We start from the raw sequence: 18,672 nt of genomic DNA, 5'->3' as shown, positions 1-18,672 counted from the left end.
TTCATTAGCTACCTAGAAACAGGATGCTTTTGTGTAGCAAAAGGAAAAGTTCAATAAAATTTGACAGACTTGGTTGTAACTTGTTAAAAATCAGTTGAGTTTAAAGAATGCTGTGGGAGAAGGGAGTGTACCAGGCAGCGGTAAAAGGAGAATGTTTCTCAGTAGGAAGCCGACACAGGGGTGCTGGTCCGCATTCTTCTTCATCCCCTCACCTTCATCAGGGAGTGACAGGACCTCCTCACACATTCTGCTGAGTACCTGGCTTGGAAATAATTTAGATTTCATTTTGTGTGAAAAATCTAATATGATTCAGGGTTGGCAAACTTTTTTGCTAAGGAGATAGTCAATATTTCAGGCATTGCAAGCTACATAAGATCTCTGTCATGTATTCTTCCTTATTTTTTTTATAACCTTTGAAAAATGTAACAAACCGTTTTTAGTTTGCGGGCTGTTCAGGAAGAGGCCAAGGGCTGCCGTCTGTTGACCCCGGTGTGTCATCAGTTACTCGAAGAAAGGAACTCCACTGGGTCAAGGGCAGGCAGCCAGAGTAATAGTTCTGATTATTTTAATGGAACTTTACAGTCTGAGATAGATTTAATTTTGTAAGCTGAGCCCCGAATTTGATTTTTGAAATTTGTTAAACCTATTTTTAGGTGAAGATTTGTTCTCTTGAATGTTTGGTATTTTGTGTTGCTTCTGAAGCCTTTCTTACTCTTACTGCCTTAGCTGGGGACTCAGAGCTTCCTGTTACAGATCCACTGTCCTCTCAGTTGCTTTACCTTCTCTTTTGTGAACTTTATACTTAATTACCTTGTGTCTTCTCTCTCTCTCTCTCTGCAATAGGTATGAACCTCAGACTGACATCCCTTCTGATGTTGAGACTGAACAAGACCGAGTTTTCTTCATTAAGGCAATTGCCCAGTTCATGGTTGGTTCACAGTTTTTTGATGGAGTTGTAAAATTAAATACATTAGAAGGAGATGAAGCCTAGTTAGAGCTGCTTTCAGATTTCTTTTTTAAAAGTACTTTTTCCTTCTATTTTTTAAAAAATTAATTACTTTTATCTTTGGCTGCGTTGGGTCTTTGTTGCTGCGCAGGCTTTCTCTAGTTGTGGCGAGCGGGGGGCTACTGTTTGTTGCAGTGCGCAGGCTTCTCATCGCTGTAGCTTCTCTTGTTGCGGAACACAGGCTCTAGGTGCGCAGGCTTCAGTAGTTGTGGCACACGGGCTCAGTAGTTGTGGCTTGTGGGCTCTAGGGTGCAGGCTCAGTAGTTGTGGTACATGGGCTTAGTTGCTCCGTGGCATGTGGGATCTTCCCGGACCAGGGATCAAACCCATGTCCCCTGCATTGGCGGGTGGATTCTTAACCACTGGGCCACCAGGGAAGTTCCAGATTTCTAAACACACTCCATTACCAGACTTCTGTGGAGCCATTTTACCAACAAAGTTTTCTGGGTTTTTTGTTTTTAATTTATTATTTGTTAAGAAATTTAGAGTCCCATGCCCCAGCGGCCATTGGTCCCTACAGTCAGGCTGTGTTAGTTGGCAGGACCATTTACGTTTCAGGACAGCTAGGCATGGACCCTGCAAATGGACAGCTTGTGCCAGGAGGGGTGGCAGAAGAGTCTAAACAGGCTCTTACAAACATGGGTGAAATTCTGAAAGCAGTAGGCTGTGAGTTCACGAATGTGATAAAAACAACTGTTTTCCTAGAGAACGGACTTGAGGTTATGGGGAGGGGGAAGGGTGAGCTGTGACAGGGCGAGAGAGAGTCATGGGCATATACACACTAACAAACGTAGTAAGGTAGATAGCTAGTGGGAAGCAGCCGCATGGCACAGGGATATTGGCTCGGTGCTTTGTGACAGCCTGGAGGGGTGGGATAGGGAGGGTGGGAGGGAGGCAGACGCAAGAGGGAAGACATATGGGAACATATGTTTATGTATGACTGATTCACTTTGTTATAAAGCAGAAACTAACACACCATTGTAAAGCAATTATACCCCAATAAAGATGTTAAAAAAAAAAAAACAAAACTGTTTTGCTGGCTAACATACTGTCAATGACATCTACAGGCAATATTTCCAGAGTAGTTTTCCTGTGAGAGCTGCTTACCAGGTTGCTGCTTTGCCCAAAGGAGGCCATGTTGAAATTGAAGCAGTAGCTGTTCCAGGACATCTTGTGACAGCATCACTTTAAGTGGACCCAGGATTATTTAGTCTGGAATTTTAAAAATGTTTTAAAATTAACATCTTAATTTTTACAATCTTTGTTGCAAAGTGTAAGGTTGACTGAAATATCTGAAATTATTATGGAAATACTATATAATAAGGGGAATTGAACATAAATTGAAGATTAATGATGAATCTAGTTATTGACATTACAAATTACGCTTACATAACACTCGTATTACTGGACGTGGGAAAAGAGACATGCATTACATAGTTACTCAGATAAATAAAAGTAAAGGGAAGTAACATACAGGAAAGATGAGTTACTATTCCTGAGAAATAATAAAGAGCACACCTAATTAAACCCGATTAGTTTAATGATGTGAAATATTTATTTTTCATGTCAGATATATGATCCTGCTTTTACTTGAGTAAAATTAAAGTATTTAAGTATTCAAACCTAGTAGAGCTAAAGGAGAAGAAACTGGACCAAAATTTTATATAGATAATATTTTTCTAATGGAAATTAAATAGCATGCAGATTTTAAAAAAGAATTTTATTTACTTATTTTTGAATAGGTAATATATTTTATGGTTCAAAAATTTTTTTAAATCATGAAACAATATAGAGTAAAATGACTTTTATTCTGTTTGCCATCAGCCCAGTTCCATTCCCAGTGATCACTATTCTTAATATCTTTCAGAGTTTCTTTAGGCATAATTAAGCAAATAGACTGTATATTCCTTTTCCTTCCTCTTACACAAATGGTGGCATACTGCACACCACCGTTTAGAATCTTGTCTTCATATAACAGTACATTTTGGAGAACTTTTCAAATACACATAGAGTTTCTTTATCCTCTCTTACACCTGAGTAGTATTGCTTGCAAGTTTATACCATAACTTATGTAATTTATACAGGTAGGCATTTAGGTTGTTGGTAACTTTTGTTCTTAGAAGCAATGCTGTAACAAATAACCTATACACATCATTTTGTTTGTGAATATGTATATCCCTAGCATAAGTTCTTAGGATTGGAATTGCTGGGCCAAAGGACATATGCATTTGTAATTAATTTTGTTGTCATTTACCAAATTGCTGTCCATCAAGATTGTATCAGTCAACATACCCACTTGCAATATATGAGTAACTTGAAAGTTTGATTCTTAAAATGATTTGGTTATATCCCTATTGTTGGCAGTGACATTTTCAAATGACCTACATGGAATTTGGTTTAGATTTTACGTGGAATGGGTCTTAAACTTTTTTTTTTTATCTGAAAATAGGCCACTAAGGCACATATAAAACTCAATACTAAGAAGCTTTATCAAGCAGACGGGTATGCAGTGAAAGAACTATTGAAGATCACCTCTGTCCTTTATAATGCTATGAAGACCAAAGGTATGGAAGACTCTAAAATAGGAGAGGAAGATATCAGCAAATTCAAGTTTGACCTTGGCTCAAAGGTAAGGACAATGCAAGGCTTGTAGTGAGGGATGGAATGTTTATTTCTCAAACACTGAAATGGGCTATATCAATACAGCATCACTTCTTTCCTTACTCCTTGACTGAGGGCCATTTGTTAGTTTTGTGCTCATCAGCATTTGGATCAAAGCAGAAGGGACAATAAATTCAACTTTTTATTGAAAGCCTGCTGCTATCTGCCAGGCACTCTTCAAGCACTGGGGATACAGGCGTGAACAACAAGGACAGGAATCCTCTGTTCCCGCAGCTCAGTTGGGGGAGCCAGACTGTAAACCGCAAAGCAGAAGGAGTGACAGGTCAGATGGGCTGCATGTGTGGAGGATAGTAAAGCAGGGAAGGGGCTGGGGTGCCGGGGGAGGTGTCTTAAATAGAGGGCTAGGACAGCCTCAGGGATTGGGTGACGGTTTCAGCAGAGATCTGAAGGAGGGAAGGAGCAAACCATTCAGTGGAAAGGTGTGCTGTGTGTGTTTGAAGAAACACAAGGGGGCCATGTGATGAGAGCTGGGAGGGGAGGCAGCCTCAGGCCCGTGGTCCCTGGAAAGCCACTGTCAAGACTTTGACTCTGAGCTGGAAAATCGTTGAGTTTTGAACAAAGAAGTACATAATTTGAAACTTCATATTAAAAGGATCACTCTGGCTGCTGGATTGAGTCGGACTGAAGGGGGAAAAAAGGTGGAAGCCCAGAGACCTGTTAGAAAGCAGGAGGTGACAGCGCCTTTGAGCAGAGTGGCCGTCAGGTGCTCAGCTGAGCTTGGGGAGAGAGTGAGCTGCCAGGCGTCGGAAGACTCGATTAAAGCAACAAGCCAAACATGAAAGCTGTGTCTTTAATCACTAACTGCAGTGGTATAAGCAAGGGACTAAAGCCAGAGGAAGTGTCAACTCCCTGTTTCATAAGACTGCTTTGGCAGTTTTAATGCCCCCTGAGGTGTGGGAGAAGGTGTTTGCCCCACCTTCCCCAATAAGGAAGCCTCAGCAGAGGCACTGAAGATGACCTGGACCCAAGGCCTCAGATAAAGAGACCTAGGAATGCAGGTCTTTATGAGAACATGACTGGCCAGAGGGCCTGGTTCCTTGACTGCAACTCTCTTCAGAGACTGCAGGGCACTGGTGTTCGAGCACAGCTTTCCCCAGGAGGCCTGCCAGGTAAAGCCTCCAGGATTGCCTGTGGTCAGGCCTGAAAACCCATACACAGGAGCCAGATCCTCACTGGGAGGAAGTGGTCAGAGGTTAGAGCATATTTTGAAGGTAGGTCTTATGGATTGGGTGTAGGTTGGAAGAAAGCAGACAGCACAAGGAAGGTCCTGAAGCAGCTCTCTGGTAGCGCTTCCGGGCTGGTGGATGTGTTCTGTGTCTCTGCCATGTGATATGGTAGTCGCTAGCCACGTGTTGCCAGCATAACCAAGGAACTGAGTTTTAAGTTTTATTAAATTTTGAATGGTTTAACATTGAAAATGGCCACACGTGACTAGTGGGCACGATATTAGATATCATGGCTCTAAAGTTTTGGGTGTGAGTTCCTGCAAGGACAAAGTTGCCGTCTACTGAAGTGGAGAAGAGTTTGGAAGGAGCAGATCTGGCAGGAAAGATGAGTTTGGTTTAGGACATTTTATGTTTGTGACGTCCACGAGGTGTCCAAGTGGAGATGTCAAACCTCAGCTCATGGCTTTAATCTTGGTATCAGAGCTGAAAGCTTGCGGGGAGTGTGTGTGGAAGGGAGGTCCGGGGTTGGGGGTGGTGTGCGGCTGGACTCTGCTGAACTTCAGTGCTGAGAAGTGGGGCGGATGAGAGGACTCCCAGAGAGGAAGCTGGGAACTCGCTGCTGGTGAGGAAGCAGCTATTCGAGAGGAGTCCTGAGGACTGAGGAAATGGGAAGGAAGTCACCAGCTGTGAACGAAGAGTGAGAGTTGTCAGTGGTTTGAAAATGAAAGAGGGTGGGAATTCGTTGTTTTGGGGAGAGGGAGAGGGAGCTGAGCTGGGAAATGTTTGGGCTCTTTGGAAGTTTAGTGTATTCATGGAAGAGTGTGTGACGTGTAGATCCTAAGAAAGAAGCTGTGCCCAGGGCCAGATCATCATCATCTTCACAGCAGTGCCTTGTGGGAGCTTGTAAGGCCTTCATGCCGGTGAGCTCATTTGAGCTCACAGCAGCCCAGTGAAGTGCAGCCTGAAGGCAGAGAATGAGGGGACAGGGAGGGTTAAACATAGGGCATCAGGGTTCTGCGGTAGGCATGTGTCCCTCAGGTTGCCCCTCCTTTGCTCACCCCACCACTGCCAGGGTCCCTTATTATAGGAAGCGTGTCAACGTTCACAACCCCCACAGCTCCTTGTTGCAGAGTACATTTGACCTGACATTTGGGTTTTTCAGGTGGCCTGGAATTGGTCTAATTTGTACTTAGATCAGTGTTTCCTAAACTGATGTTTTGGGAACTCTCTTCTCCAGGATGTAAATATGTGTCTTGTGGAAAATGTGTTCTATAGTCAAGTAAGTCAAGTATCCTGACTGGAGGTGGGAACCTATATGAACAGATTGATTCTTTCTGAATGCCTAATAAAAACCTGTCACTGAAGTTTCTGTTTTTGATATTTTCCTTCCAGATTGCAGATTTGAAAGCAGCCAGGCAGCTTGCTTCTGAAATCACTTCCAAGGGAGCATCTCTGTACGACTTGCTGGGCAAGGAGGTGGAGTTGAGGGTAAGCAGTGTTCAGATAACTCAGTTACCTCCTTAGCTAAGCAGATTTCCAAGGTTTCTTTTCCAATTCTGTTTTTCTCTGTTCTTTTGATTTCATTAAACGGTACCTGATTAAATGAGCTACTGTGGGGGAAAGTAATATACGTGTGGTGTTTGCTGCTGTTTGTGCTTCTGGTGGGCTCTGGTCTGTTTCTAATACCTTTGACATCTAGTTCAGGAATGGCAAATATGTGCCTGTTGCTGAAACTTTCCTCCTTGTGCCCGTGGCAGACTTTATTGATCATGATGCTTTCCCCCGGTACACTCAGCCTTGGCATTCTTCCCAACAAAATGCTCTTCTGAGCCTGTGGTTCCCAAATCTTGTGGCCCAGTGGAATCACCTGGGGATCTTTACAAACTACTGATGTCTGGCTTCCATGCTGATGTCATTGGTATGAAATGTGACTTGGGCACTGGGAGTTTTAAGTCTCCTGGGTGGTTCTAACGTACAGCAGAGTTTGGGAACCAGTCATTAATCTAGGTAGTCACTACCAATCATTTGAAGTTGATGTTACAGTTGAAACTTATTTGCAGTCCTTATTCTAGCCCATGCCAGTCAAGGAGGGTGCTCTGTCCACTGTGTTTAAGGAGCTGTTGAAGAGTGGGTTCGTAAAACACCCTTGGAGCTCCTATAGAGCTTTTTAAATCATCCAGCATCCAGGTCATCCCCCATACCAGTGGATCAAAATGTTTGGGGGTGAGAGCCAGATTTTTAAAGATCTCCAGGTGATTCCAACGAGCAGCAGAGTTTTGGACCTACTGGCTGGAGAAGAAATGGAGTGCTGTTTAATTCTTACCTGGGAGGATTTATGGCATTTGAAGCATACATGCTCATATCTAATGTTTTTGAATTAAATGCACTTAGTTCATTCCATTCCCATCAGGTGTATCATCCATGACTGCTCTCTCACTGCCTTGCCTGTGTTCTGGCATTGCTGCTACAGTGTAATGGCATTTTTCATTTCTGCCCTAGGAACAGATTGGAAGCGGGGGACTTGGTGCTAGCTCACCATCCCTGCTCTTGATATATTGCCACCTGGTGAAGTGTAGTTGGCAGAACAAACCTGACATAATGTCTGACAGCTAATTTAGATAAGCAGTGAGGCAGCTCCTGGCTTTCCATGTTTTCTGTTTATAGTGCACATGTCTACACGTGTTCCTCACAGTCCCAGAGACAGGAGCTGGTCACTTGCTATTTGCCAGCAGAGCCCTGGCTTCATTGTGAGGCTCACCAGGATTTCCCTGGGGACTCTTTTAGTACTGTCCTGTAATGAATTGATGGAGCAATCAGAGGCCGAACTGTTGCCATGGAAGCCAAGGGACCCTGAATGTAGGACTTCTCATATTCTGTGTACAGTCATGATCTGAGGAAGATCCCCTATCCAATATATGTTTTTCATACACTCAACAAAATATTCATTGAGGACCAGCACCAACCACAGGCAAGGAAGGCACTGTGCTCTGTGTCCTTGAGTAAGTCACGGTCCCTGCCCTCAGTAGTTTTCCACTGTGGGGGAGGTAATGTACACTGTGGAATAAAGGAAGCACAAGACAGGATTTGATAAAGTGCTCCAGGAACCCCATAACTGCATCTGCAATGAAGTCCCATGTTTCGGAAATTTCCAGTACTGATATGATAGGCACAGATGCCTCCCTTGATGGTTAGTGGTTAGTGCTGGGGCAGGGCCGAGCTGATTCTTCTCATTAGTTACAGTTGTCAGTAATGGGCAACTTAGAGGGATGTGATCACAAAGAAGATTGTACAGGCTGGCAGTGGGTTCAGACAGCAAGTTGAGCTGCACTTGGTTTGGGGTCACCTGAATGGAATGCAAGTAAAAGAAGCAAATTTTGGAGAAAAGATTCTGGATGGTGAGTTCAGGTTCCTATGGTGTTAGGGTACAGGGGGCCTGTGGCTGGAGAAGGGGACCTTGAGCACTGGAGAGAGGCCAGGCTGGCCAGAGGATTACAGAAGACACTTGGAGGAGGTGATGGCGGGAGTGCTTTTGCATCAGAGACCCACACAGTAATGAAGCTTTTGAGAACCAGTCCATAAGCCGTATCTAGACAGGGGAATTGGTCTTGAGAATTCGTCTTCTGAAAAAATAATTTCGCTTCATTGTTTCCAATAGGAACTGAGAACAGAAGCAATTGCCAGACCTCTGGAAATAAATGAGACTGAAAAAGTGATGAGAATTGCAATAAAAGATATTTTGGTAAGATTACTTCGCTTTTATTTAATGTTTTTATGCCTGGGACTGGAAAATAGTTCCTGGCTCTACAGGACAGAACAAGCCAGACTTCATAACAAAGAAGGGACAGGTTAGTGGGGAGGTGAAAAATTTAGAGCACATTCTAGAATAGTTGGTGACTTACTGTTATTTTCTCCTCATTACAAATATGAACAATTTCTCCTGTTGCTAAAATTTTGCCAGTTTTATTAATTTAATAATTCTCTTAAATTCTGCAGTAATTTTAGTAAATACTTTATGGACTCTTCATACTTGATTTAACCAGTTCCTCACTGCTGGGCGTTTAAATGATTTCCAGATTTTCTTAACTTTAAACAGCACTGTATAAATAGAATGATCATCATCCTTTACTACTTACCCATGATCAGTTGTTATTTGCTTATCTCACCTATATCATTCATTTGGAAAGCAGAAGGTGAGGGGGACTCAGACTACTTGGGTTTGAATCCCTCTGTGTGATTTTAGGCAAGTTACTTAACTTCTTTGTGCCTCACTTTCCGCATCTATAAAATGGGAGGAATGGCAATGCCCACCACATAGGGTCCTTGTGAGCATTCATTATGACAGTGCGTGGCACATAGTAGGTATTCAGTCATTATTAGAGATTCATTTTATTCAGTAGACACAGACAGGGGGGCCTTACATAAATTAAGAATAGTTATAAAACAAGAATTTGCTGTGAGTTGTACAAAACTCTAAGATTGGTTTTTATAGTACTCTTATCATAAAACAGTAATACTCCCTGCGCAGCCCAGCACAGAGAGTCGGAGCCTCAGCAGGGTGAGACGTGCAGGGTAGCTGAGATGGGAGATGGTTACATACAGGCAGGTTGATCAAATAAGTAAATATATTAAAGATAATGGAAGCCAAGTTTCTCACTGTTGGAGAATGGAGTTACAGATATGAAAAGGGAGAAAATTAGATTGAACCCTGAAATAGGAGGTGTTGGCTAAATGCATGCATTTCAATATGTAGATAGATATAGGAATAAATTTTGTTGTGTGTATGTACGTGTAGCATATGTATGTAGTATATTTATGTACATACACATGCACACCCACATACACATTCATACACTCCTTAGCTCTGAGCATACCTAGCACCCAGATCTTGGCTTCTAAATGCCATTCTCCACTAAAATGAAGCAGGGCTCTTCAGGAGAGATGGCTGATTCCAAAGCTAGGATAAGAAAGTACAAGATCTTCTTGTGCCAGAAAGCAAGGAAGTGCTCAAAGAGTGTCAGAAGGACACAGAAGCCAGCTTCCCCTGGCCACACCAGGGACAGGATAAGCATCAAAATGAATGAATTATAGTAATGGATTATAGACCATTGAATGAAATGGGAGATCTTGAGTTCTCACTGATAAATGAATACATTGAAAACTGATGAAGAGCAGGTTTTTCACATAGTTTCAAAGTAGCTCCCTACAAAATACTTATTAATTACAGAGAGGAAAAGAGTAATGTCATAGGAGAAGCCTGACAGACACCCTCTTAATCCAGTGGTCAAAGGAATATCACCAGTGATGGAGCAAACCAGAATTATGCCCACCTGATGGGATGCAGGGTTCAGTGATATCTGTGCTATTCCTGCTAGGGGTGTGTAATCTGAAGCTAATCAGACAAAGGCAAATTGAGGGGCATTCTGTAAATTCCCTGGCCCCTACTCTTCAACAGTGAAAAGTTCATGTTCCTGTCATGAACATCCAGGAGAGGTTGAGGAGCCATTCCAGACTGAAGGAGGCTAAGGAGACCTGATGACTGAATGCCAGGGGTCACTCCCATCTGCTGTTAAGAACTTCATGGGGACAGTGGGTCTGAGGGTTGGGTGGGGGTGGTGCGTCAAGAGTTCATTTCCTGTCTTGATGATTGTGTTGTGGTTATTTAGGAGAAAGGCCTTATTTGCAGGAAATACACATTAAAATATTTAGAAGTGATGGAGCATCAGGTCAGCAGCTCATTCTCACCTAGGTTAGGAAAAAATGTTTTGTATTATACTTCAGCTGTTTGTAAGTTCCTCATTGTTTCTAAATTAAAAAAAAAAACTAATGATAATACTTGTGTGCTTGTCAGTGTTCTGGCTGAATCAGGTTAGCATGACATGAATGTGCCTTTAGCACTAAGTCAGTATTAAAAATGGAACAACCAAATGAGGGCACAGTTCATTTCTTGGTGAACACCTCTTAAGATATCTTTTCGTTGCTGGAAAATATACATGATATTTGATAATTCTAAAAACAAAAGCGAAACAACAACATGGATACTTAAAAGGGGTTATGAAATATAGGCCATTTATTTCAGAAAGCTAGAGAAAATTTTTTGTGTTTATTACATTTGTCTTTTTTGAGGAACAGAACCTTTTTAAAAATTCTTTATTTTTGAGGTCAGATAGATTCACTAGGTTTTAATCTGACTTTGATTCAGAGAAATAGTTGCCATCAACCTGAGTTGTCTGTTCAGAAAGGAGCCCCACCGTGTCTTCCTCTGAGAGTGAACTCACATCTCTGCTGTGGTTTTTAAAGTACTTGCAGCAAATCAGTGGTTAGTGATATGATTAATCTTCATGAAAGCATCTTCGAAATGGTTAGTGTACTTAAACAAAAAAAATTAAGCCATAAAGTGCTGATAAAACTGATTGCTTCCAAATATGCACTGTCTCTGAGAGTCGTGGAGCGTGTCTGGGCTCCTTAGCTGATTTCTTTGTGGACCGCATAGTGTTTCAGAGGCCTGCAGGTAAACAGTAAGCCTTCATGGGGCTACACACGTGTAAAGTCCTGGAGGGGAGGACCCCACCTTGGCCATCTGGAACTTAACAGCAGAGTTGGATAGTCCCAGCCTGGGGGCGCGGAGAGCAGTTCTACACTTGGCTGGTTGAGTTGCAGATGTCATTCCTAGGGCAGCAGATTGCAGCTCTGAGCCACAGGCCTTGACCTGGCCCGCTTACCAGACAACACGAGTGTGAAGACAGTGCATTTACTCAGACTAGCCCTGCCTCAGATGAACTTGCTCTTATGGGAGGGAGGATGGGGAGGCCTGTGGTTTTCGCCAGAGATCTCTTTCCCTTCACGCTGCCCTCTTACTCAGGGGCCTGTGCCACACTGCTGCCCAGGCTCCCTCCCCAAGGCTGGGTCACACCGGAGCCACCCAGGGAGCCACTTTCTCCTAATGGAGTGGTTTCTCTGTTTAGTTCAGTCTGCGGTTCAGCTGCCTGGGAAGGGGAGAGGAACCTTCTCTCAGTCCCAGCAGGCAGCGCATTAGAGCTGGGACCAGGCGGCATTTCTTTTTGTTCCCTTCTAAGTAAAGCTAAGATAAAGTTTGTGTGTGCATGTATTCTGTAAGTCAGTTATTTGTAGCTGGGGGGTAGCCTGAACTATGTAAATGAAGGCAAACCAACCCTTCAGAGTGAGGTGTAACCATCTAAACAAGTGAGGTGGCAGGAGGTTTTGGGTCCCTCTTTGGAAACACCTTCTCATGGAAAAAAAAAGTAGATGATTCTTTCTAGGCCTATGTGATGTTCCTCCTGGAAATAGTTGGTTAAACGAGTGATTGCTTGGGGGAGGGTTTGCTCTGTTTGCTTCCCGTTGATTATGTTTAGTGAGGTGTTGCTGGGCTTGAGAGGTTGAGAAGTCCTGCTCTTCCAAGAGTCAGGTCGTGGTCCTTATTGGCACATTTGTCTCCTTCATTTCCTGTTAAATGTAGGTGCAGGTTCAGAAGACGAAAGACCTGCTCAATAATGTGGCCTCTGATGAAGCTAACCTAGAAGCCAAAATTGACAAGAGGAAATTAGAGCTGGAAAGAAATCGGAAGCGACTCCAGACTCTGCAGAGTGTCAGGTAGATATGAACACCTGAAGTGTGAGTAGAACGCTGTCTCTGCAAGTTAAAGCAGACTGAGGGAATATATCGTCAGTGGTATTAACCTTTCAAGCAGTGGGAAAAGCCCAGCATAAAGATGTCTCTGCTGCAGAATGTACGTGTGTTTTTAACAGGCACACTGCTAAACTCATTCTCTTTACTGCTTTCAATATGTCTGGAAAACTGCTTAGTTGTTGAACCTCCCTTCTAGCTTTTATAGCTTCTTGGAACACAAGTCAAAGTAAGTAAATCCAGATGGCGAAAGTTATACAAGGCCTGGCTCCTCAGATCTGTGACTTGCCATAAATTAGGTGGAAACAGAAACATACTCCCATTTCTTGGTTTGAGTAGATTTTACAGTTTCTAATTCCTCACTGGTAATTCATCCTTCCTCTGACTTTCCCTTTCAAGTGTGTGCCTCACATTTTCTTGGAGCCCACACTTGCCCCCACCGCACCTCTTTCTTGTGCCCTCCCTTTTTCTCTCACTTTGTACCCTCCTTCCTTTGCTTTGTTTCTGTGTTGCCCTTCCTCCGTTTTCATTCTCCCATTATTTTTCTCTCTTTACTCCTTCTTTCTCCAGCTGCTGTATTCGCTCTGAATGTGTCTTGCTTTCTGGGGACACGTGCCTGGCCCACACTCTGGCTCCTGTCCTGAGATCTGCAGGAAGGCAGCACCTGGGGGCAGCAGACAGTAACCGAGGGAGCATCAAGGCTTCCTCTTTGCCAAGGGCAAGCCCACATCCCTTCTGCCTCTGGATCAGGGCCACCAGATAGATTTATCTCATTAAAAACTTCTGCCTTTCAAGCATAAATTCATTTTTGTTAAGCCTCAGATCTTTTGTTTTTTTAATTTATTTTTATTTTTTTTATACAGCAGGTTTGATTAGTCATCAGTTTTATACACATCAGTGTATACATGTCAATCCCAATCGCCCAATTCATCACACCACCATCCCCACCCCCCCGCGGCTTTAACCCCTTGGTGTCCATACGTTTGTCCTCTACATGTGTCTCAACTTCTGCCCTGCAAACCGGTTCATCTGTACCATTTTCCTAGATTCCACGTACATGCGTTAATATACGATATTTGTTTTTCTCTTTCTGACTTACTTCACTCTGTATGACAATCTCTAGATCCATCCACATCTCAACAAATGACTGAATTTTGTTCCTTTTTATGGCTGAATTCCATTGTCTATATGTACCACAACTTCTTTATCCATTCATCTCTTGATGGGCATTTAGGTTGCTTCCATGACCTGGCTATTGTAAATAGTGCTGCAATGAACATTGGGGTGCATGTGTCTTTTTGAATTATGGTTTCTCTGGGAATATGCCCAGTAGTGGGAGTGCTGGATCATATGGTAATTCTACTTTTAGTTTTTTAAGGAACCTCCATACTGTTCTACATAGTGGCTGTATCAATTTACATTCCCACCAACAGTGCAAGAGGGCTCCCTTTTCTCCACACCCTCTCCATCATTTCTTTGCAGATTTTCTGTTGATGCCCATTCTAACTGGTGTGAGGTGATACCTCATTGTAGTTTTGATTTGCATTTCTCTAATAATTAGTGATGTTGAGCAGCTTTTCATGTGCTTCTTGGCCATCTGTATGTCTTCTTTGGAGAAATGTCTATTTAGGTCTTCTGCCCATTTTTGGATTGTGTTATTTGTTTCTTTAATATTGAGCTGCATGAGCTGTTTATATATTTTGGAGATTAATCCTTTGTCTGTTGATTCATTTGCAAATATTTTCTTCCATATTGAGGGTTGTCTTTTCGTCTTGTTTATGGTTTACTTTGCTGTGGAAAAGCTTTTAAGTTTCATTAGGTCCCATTTGTTTATTTTTGTTTTTATTTCCATTACTCTAGGAGGTGGATCAAAAAAGATCTTGCCGTGATTTATGTCAAAGAGTGTTCTTCCTATGTTTTCCTCTAAGAGTTTTATAGTCTCTGGTCTTACATTTAGGTCTCTAATCCTTTTTGAGTTTATTTTTGTGTATGGTGTTAGGGAGTGTTCTAATTTCATTCTTTTACATGTAGCTGTCCAGTTTTCCCAGCACCACTTATTGAAGAGACTGTGTTTTCTCCATTGTATATCCTTGCCTCCTTTGTCATAGATTAGTTGACCATAGGTGTGTGGGTTTATCTCTGGGCTTTCTGTCCAGTTCCATTGATCTATATTTCTGTTTTTGTGCCAGTACCATATTGTCTTGATTACTGTAGCTTTGTAGTATAGTCTAAAGTCAGGGCGTCTGATTCCTCCAGCTCCGTTTTTTTCCCTCAAGACTGCCTTGGCTATTCGGGGTCTTTTGTGTCTCCATACAAATTTTAAGGTATTTTGTTCTAGTTCTGTTAAAAAAAAATGCCATTGGTAATTTGATAGGGATTGCATTGAATCTGTAGATTGCTTTGGGTAGTGTAGTCATTTTCACAATATTGATTTTTCCAATCCAAGAACATGGTATGTCTCTCCATCTGTTGGTATCATCTTTAATTTCTTTCATCAGTGTCTTACAGTTTTCTGCATACAGGTGTTTCGTCTCCCTAGGTAGGTTTATTCCTAGGTATTTTATTCTTTTTGTTGCAGTGGTAAATAGGAGTGTTTCCTTAATTTCTCTTTCAGATTTTTCATCATTAGTGTATAGGAATGCAAAAGATTTCTGTGTATTAATTTTGTATTCTGCAACTTTACCAAATTCATTGATTAGCTCCAGTAGTTTTCTGGTAGCATCTTTAGGATTCTCTATGTATAGTATCATGTCATCTGGAAACAGTGACAGTTTTACTTCCTCTTTTCCAATTTGTATTCCTTTTATTTCTTTTTCTTCTCTGATTGCCGTGGCTAGGACTTCCAAAACTATGTTGAATAATAGTGGTGAGAATGGACATCCTTGTCTTCTTGTTCCTATTCTTAGAGGAAATGCTTTCAGTTTTTTACTATTGAAATGATGTTTGCTGTGGGTTTGTTGTATATGGCCTTTATTATGTTGAGGTAGGTTCCCTCTATGTCCACTTTCTGGAGAGTTTTTATCATAAATGGGTGTTGAATTTTGTCAAAAGCTTTTTCTGCATCTATTGAGATGATCATATGGTTTTTCTTCTTCAGTTTGTTAATATGGTGTATCGCATTGATTGATTTGCATATATTGAAGAATCCTTGCATCCCTGGGATAAATCCCACTTGATCATGGGGTATGATCCTTTTAATGTGTTGTTGGATTCTGTTTGCTAGTATTTTGTTGAGGATTTTTGCATCTATATTCATGAGTGATATTGGTCTGTAATTTTCTCTTTTTGTAGTATCTTTGTCTGGTTTTGGTATCAGGGTGATGGTGGCCTCATAGAATGAGTTTGGGAGTGTTTCTTCCTCTGCAATTTTTTGGAAGAGTTTGAGAAAGATGGGTGTTAGCTCTTCTCTAAATGTTTGATAGAATTCACCTGTGAAGCCATCTGGTCCTGGACTTTTGTTTGTTGGAAGATTTTTAATCACAGTTTCAATTTCGTTACTTGTGATTGGTCTGTTCATATTTTCTATTTCTTCCTGGTTCGGTCTTGGAAAGTTATACCTTTCTAAGAATTTGTCCATTTCTTCCAGGTTGTCCATTTTATTGACGTATAGTTGCTTGTAGTAGTCTCTTAGGATGCTTTGTATTTCTGTGGTGTCTGTTGTAACTTCTCCTTTTTCATATCTAATTTTATTGATTTGAGTCCTCTCCCTGTTTTTCTTGATGAGTCTGGCTAATCATTTATCAATTTTGTTTATCGTCTCAAAGGACCAGCTTTTAGTTTTATTGATCTTTGCTATTGTTTTCTTTGTTTCTATTTCATTTATTTCTGCTCTGATCTTTATGATTTCTTTCCTTCTGCTAACTTTGGGTTTTGTTTGTTCTTCTTTCTCTAGTTCCTTTAGGTGTAAGGATAGATTGTTTATTTGAGATGTTTGCTGTTTCTTGAGGTAAGGTGTATAGCTATAAACTTCCCTCTTAGAACTGCTTATGCTGCATCCCATAGGTTTTGAATTGTCGTGTTTTCATTGTCCTTTGTCTCTAGGTATTTTTGGATTTCCTCTTTGATTTCTTCCGTGATCTCTTGGTTATTTAGTAATGTATTGTTTAGCCTCCATGTGTTTGAGTTTTTTACGTTTTCTTCCCTGTAGTTCATTTCTTTTTTTTTTTAATAGCTGTTCTAAGGTTTTTTTTTTTTTTTAATAATTTATTTTTGGCTATGTTGGGTCTTCGTTTCTGTGCGAGGGCTTTCTCTAGTCGTGGCAAGCGGGGGCCACTCTTCATCGTGGTGCGTGGGCCTCTCACTATCGCGGCCTCTCTTGTTGTGGAGCACACGCTCCAGATGTGCAGTCTCAGTAGTTGTGGCTCATGGACCCAGTTGCTCCACGGCATGTGGGATCTTCCCAGACCAGGGCTCGAACCCGTGTCCCCTGCATTGGCAGGCAGACTCAACCACTGTGCCACCAGGGAAGCCCCCTGTAATTCATTTCTAATCTCAGAGCGTTGTGGTCAGAAAAGATGCTTGATATTATTTTAGTTTTCTTAAATTTACTGAGGTTTGATCTGTGACCCAAGATGTGATCTATCCTGGAGAATGTTCCGTGCGCACTTGAGAAGAAAGTGTAATCTGCTGTTTTTGGATGGAATGTCCTATAAATATCAATTAAATCTGTTTGGTCTATTGTGTCATTTAAAGCTTCTGTTTCCTTATGTATTTTCATTTTGGATGATCTGTCCATTGGTGTGAAGTGTTAAAGTCCCCCACTATAATTGTGGTACTGTTAATTTCGTCTTTTATAGCTGTTAGCAGTTGGCTTATGTATTGAGGTGCTCCTATGTTGGGTGCATATATATTTATAATTGTTATATCTTCTTCTTGGATTGATCCCTTGATCATTATGTAGTGTCCTTCCTAGTCTCTTGTAACATTCTTTACTTTAAAGTCTATTTTATCTGATATGAGTATTGCTACTCCAGCTTTCTTTTGATATCCATTTGCATAGAATATCTTTTTCATCCCCTCACTTTCAATGTGTATGTGTCCCTAGGTCTGAAGTGGGTCTCTTGTAGACAGCTTATATGTGGGTCTTGTTTTTGTATCCATTCAGCAAGCCTGTGTCTTTTGGTTGGAGCATTTAATCCATTCACTTTTAAGGTAATTATTGATATGTATGTTCCTATGGCCATTTTCTTAGTTGTTTTGCGTTTGTTTTAGTAGGTCCTCTTCTTCTCTTGTGTTTCCCACTTAGAGAAGTTTCTTTAGCGTTTGTTGTAGAGCTGGTTTGGTGGTGCTGAATTCTCTTAGCTTTTGGTTGTCTGTAAAGCTTTTGATTTCTCCATCAAATCTGAATGAGATCCTTGCCGGGTAGAGTAATCTTGGTTGTAGGTTCTTCCCTTTCATCACTTTAAATATGTCATGCCACTCCCTTCTGGCTTGTAGAGTTTCTGCTGAGAAATCAGCTGTTAACCTTATGGGGGTTTTCTTGTATGTTATTTGTCTTTTTTCCCTTGCTGCTTTCAATAATTTTTCTTTGTCTTTAATTTTTGCCAATTTGATTACTGTGTGTCTCAGCGTGTTTCTCCTTAGGTTTGTCCTGTTTGGGACTCACTGTGCTTCCTGGACTTGGGTGGCTATTTCCTTTCCCATGTTAGGGAAGTTTTCGACTATAATCTCTTTAAATATTTCCTCTGGTCCTTTCTCTCTCTCTTCTCTTTCTGGGACCCCTATAATGCAAATGTTGTTGTGTTTAATGTTGTCGCAGAGGTCTCTTAGGCTGTCTTCATTTCTTTTCATTCTTTTTTCTTTATTTTGTTCCGCAGCAGTGAATTCCACCATTCTGTTTTCCAGGTCACTTATCCGTTCTTCTGCCTCAGTTATTCTGCTATTGATTCCTTCTAGTGTAGTTTTCATTTCAGTTATTGTATTGTTCATCTCTGTTTGTTTGTTCTTTAATTCTTCTAGGTCTTTGATAAACATTTCTTGCATCTTCTCGATATTTGCCTCCATTCTTTTTCTGAGGTCCTGGATCATCTTCACTATCATTCTGAATTCTTTTTCTGGAAGGTTGCTTATCTCCACTTCATTTAGTTGTTTTTCTGGGGTTTTGTCTTGTTCCTTCATCTGGTACATAGCCCTCTGCCTTTTCATCTAGCCTATCTTTCTGTGAATGTGATTTTTGTT

General features: G+C 41.5%; 1 protein-coding gene across 6 annotated transcripts in view; it reads left to right on the top strand.

Annotated features, from left to right (window-relative positions):
* Positions 1–18,672, top strand: part of CLUAP1 (clusterin associated protein 1) — a 43,292-nt gene that overhangs the window by 3,071 nt on the left and 21,549 nt on the right. For 5 of the 6 annotated variants that reach the window (XM_067706825.1, XM_067706827.1, XM_067706828.1 and 2 more), the window contains exons 3-7: positions 844–928; positions 3,456–3,635; positions 6,247–6,342; positions 8,510–8,593; positions 12,329–12,462. In XM_067706825.1, coding sequence (XP_067562926.1) covers positions 844–928; positions 3,456–3,635; positions 6,247–6,342; positions 8,510–8,593; positions 12,329–12,462 — 579 coding nt within the window. The remainder of the gene's footprint in view (positions 1–843; positions 929–3,455; positions 3,636–6,246; positions 6,343–8,509; positions 8,594–12,328; positions 12,463–18,672) is intronic. The other variant, XM_067706830.1, reaches the window with a different exon arrangement.

The sequence above is a fragment of the Pseudorca crassidens genome, chromosome 15 (genome assembly GCF_039906515.1).
Source record: "Pseudorca crassidens isolate mPseCra1 chromosome 15, mPseCra1.hap1, whole genome shotgun sequence".
NCBI classification, from domain to species: Eukaryota; Metazoa; Chordata; class Mammalia; order Artiodactyla; family Delphinidae; genus Pseudorca; species Pseudorca crassidens.
This window is presented reverse-complemented; position numbering and strand designations above follow the sequence as displayed.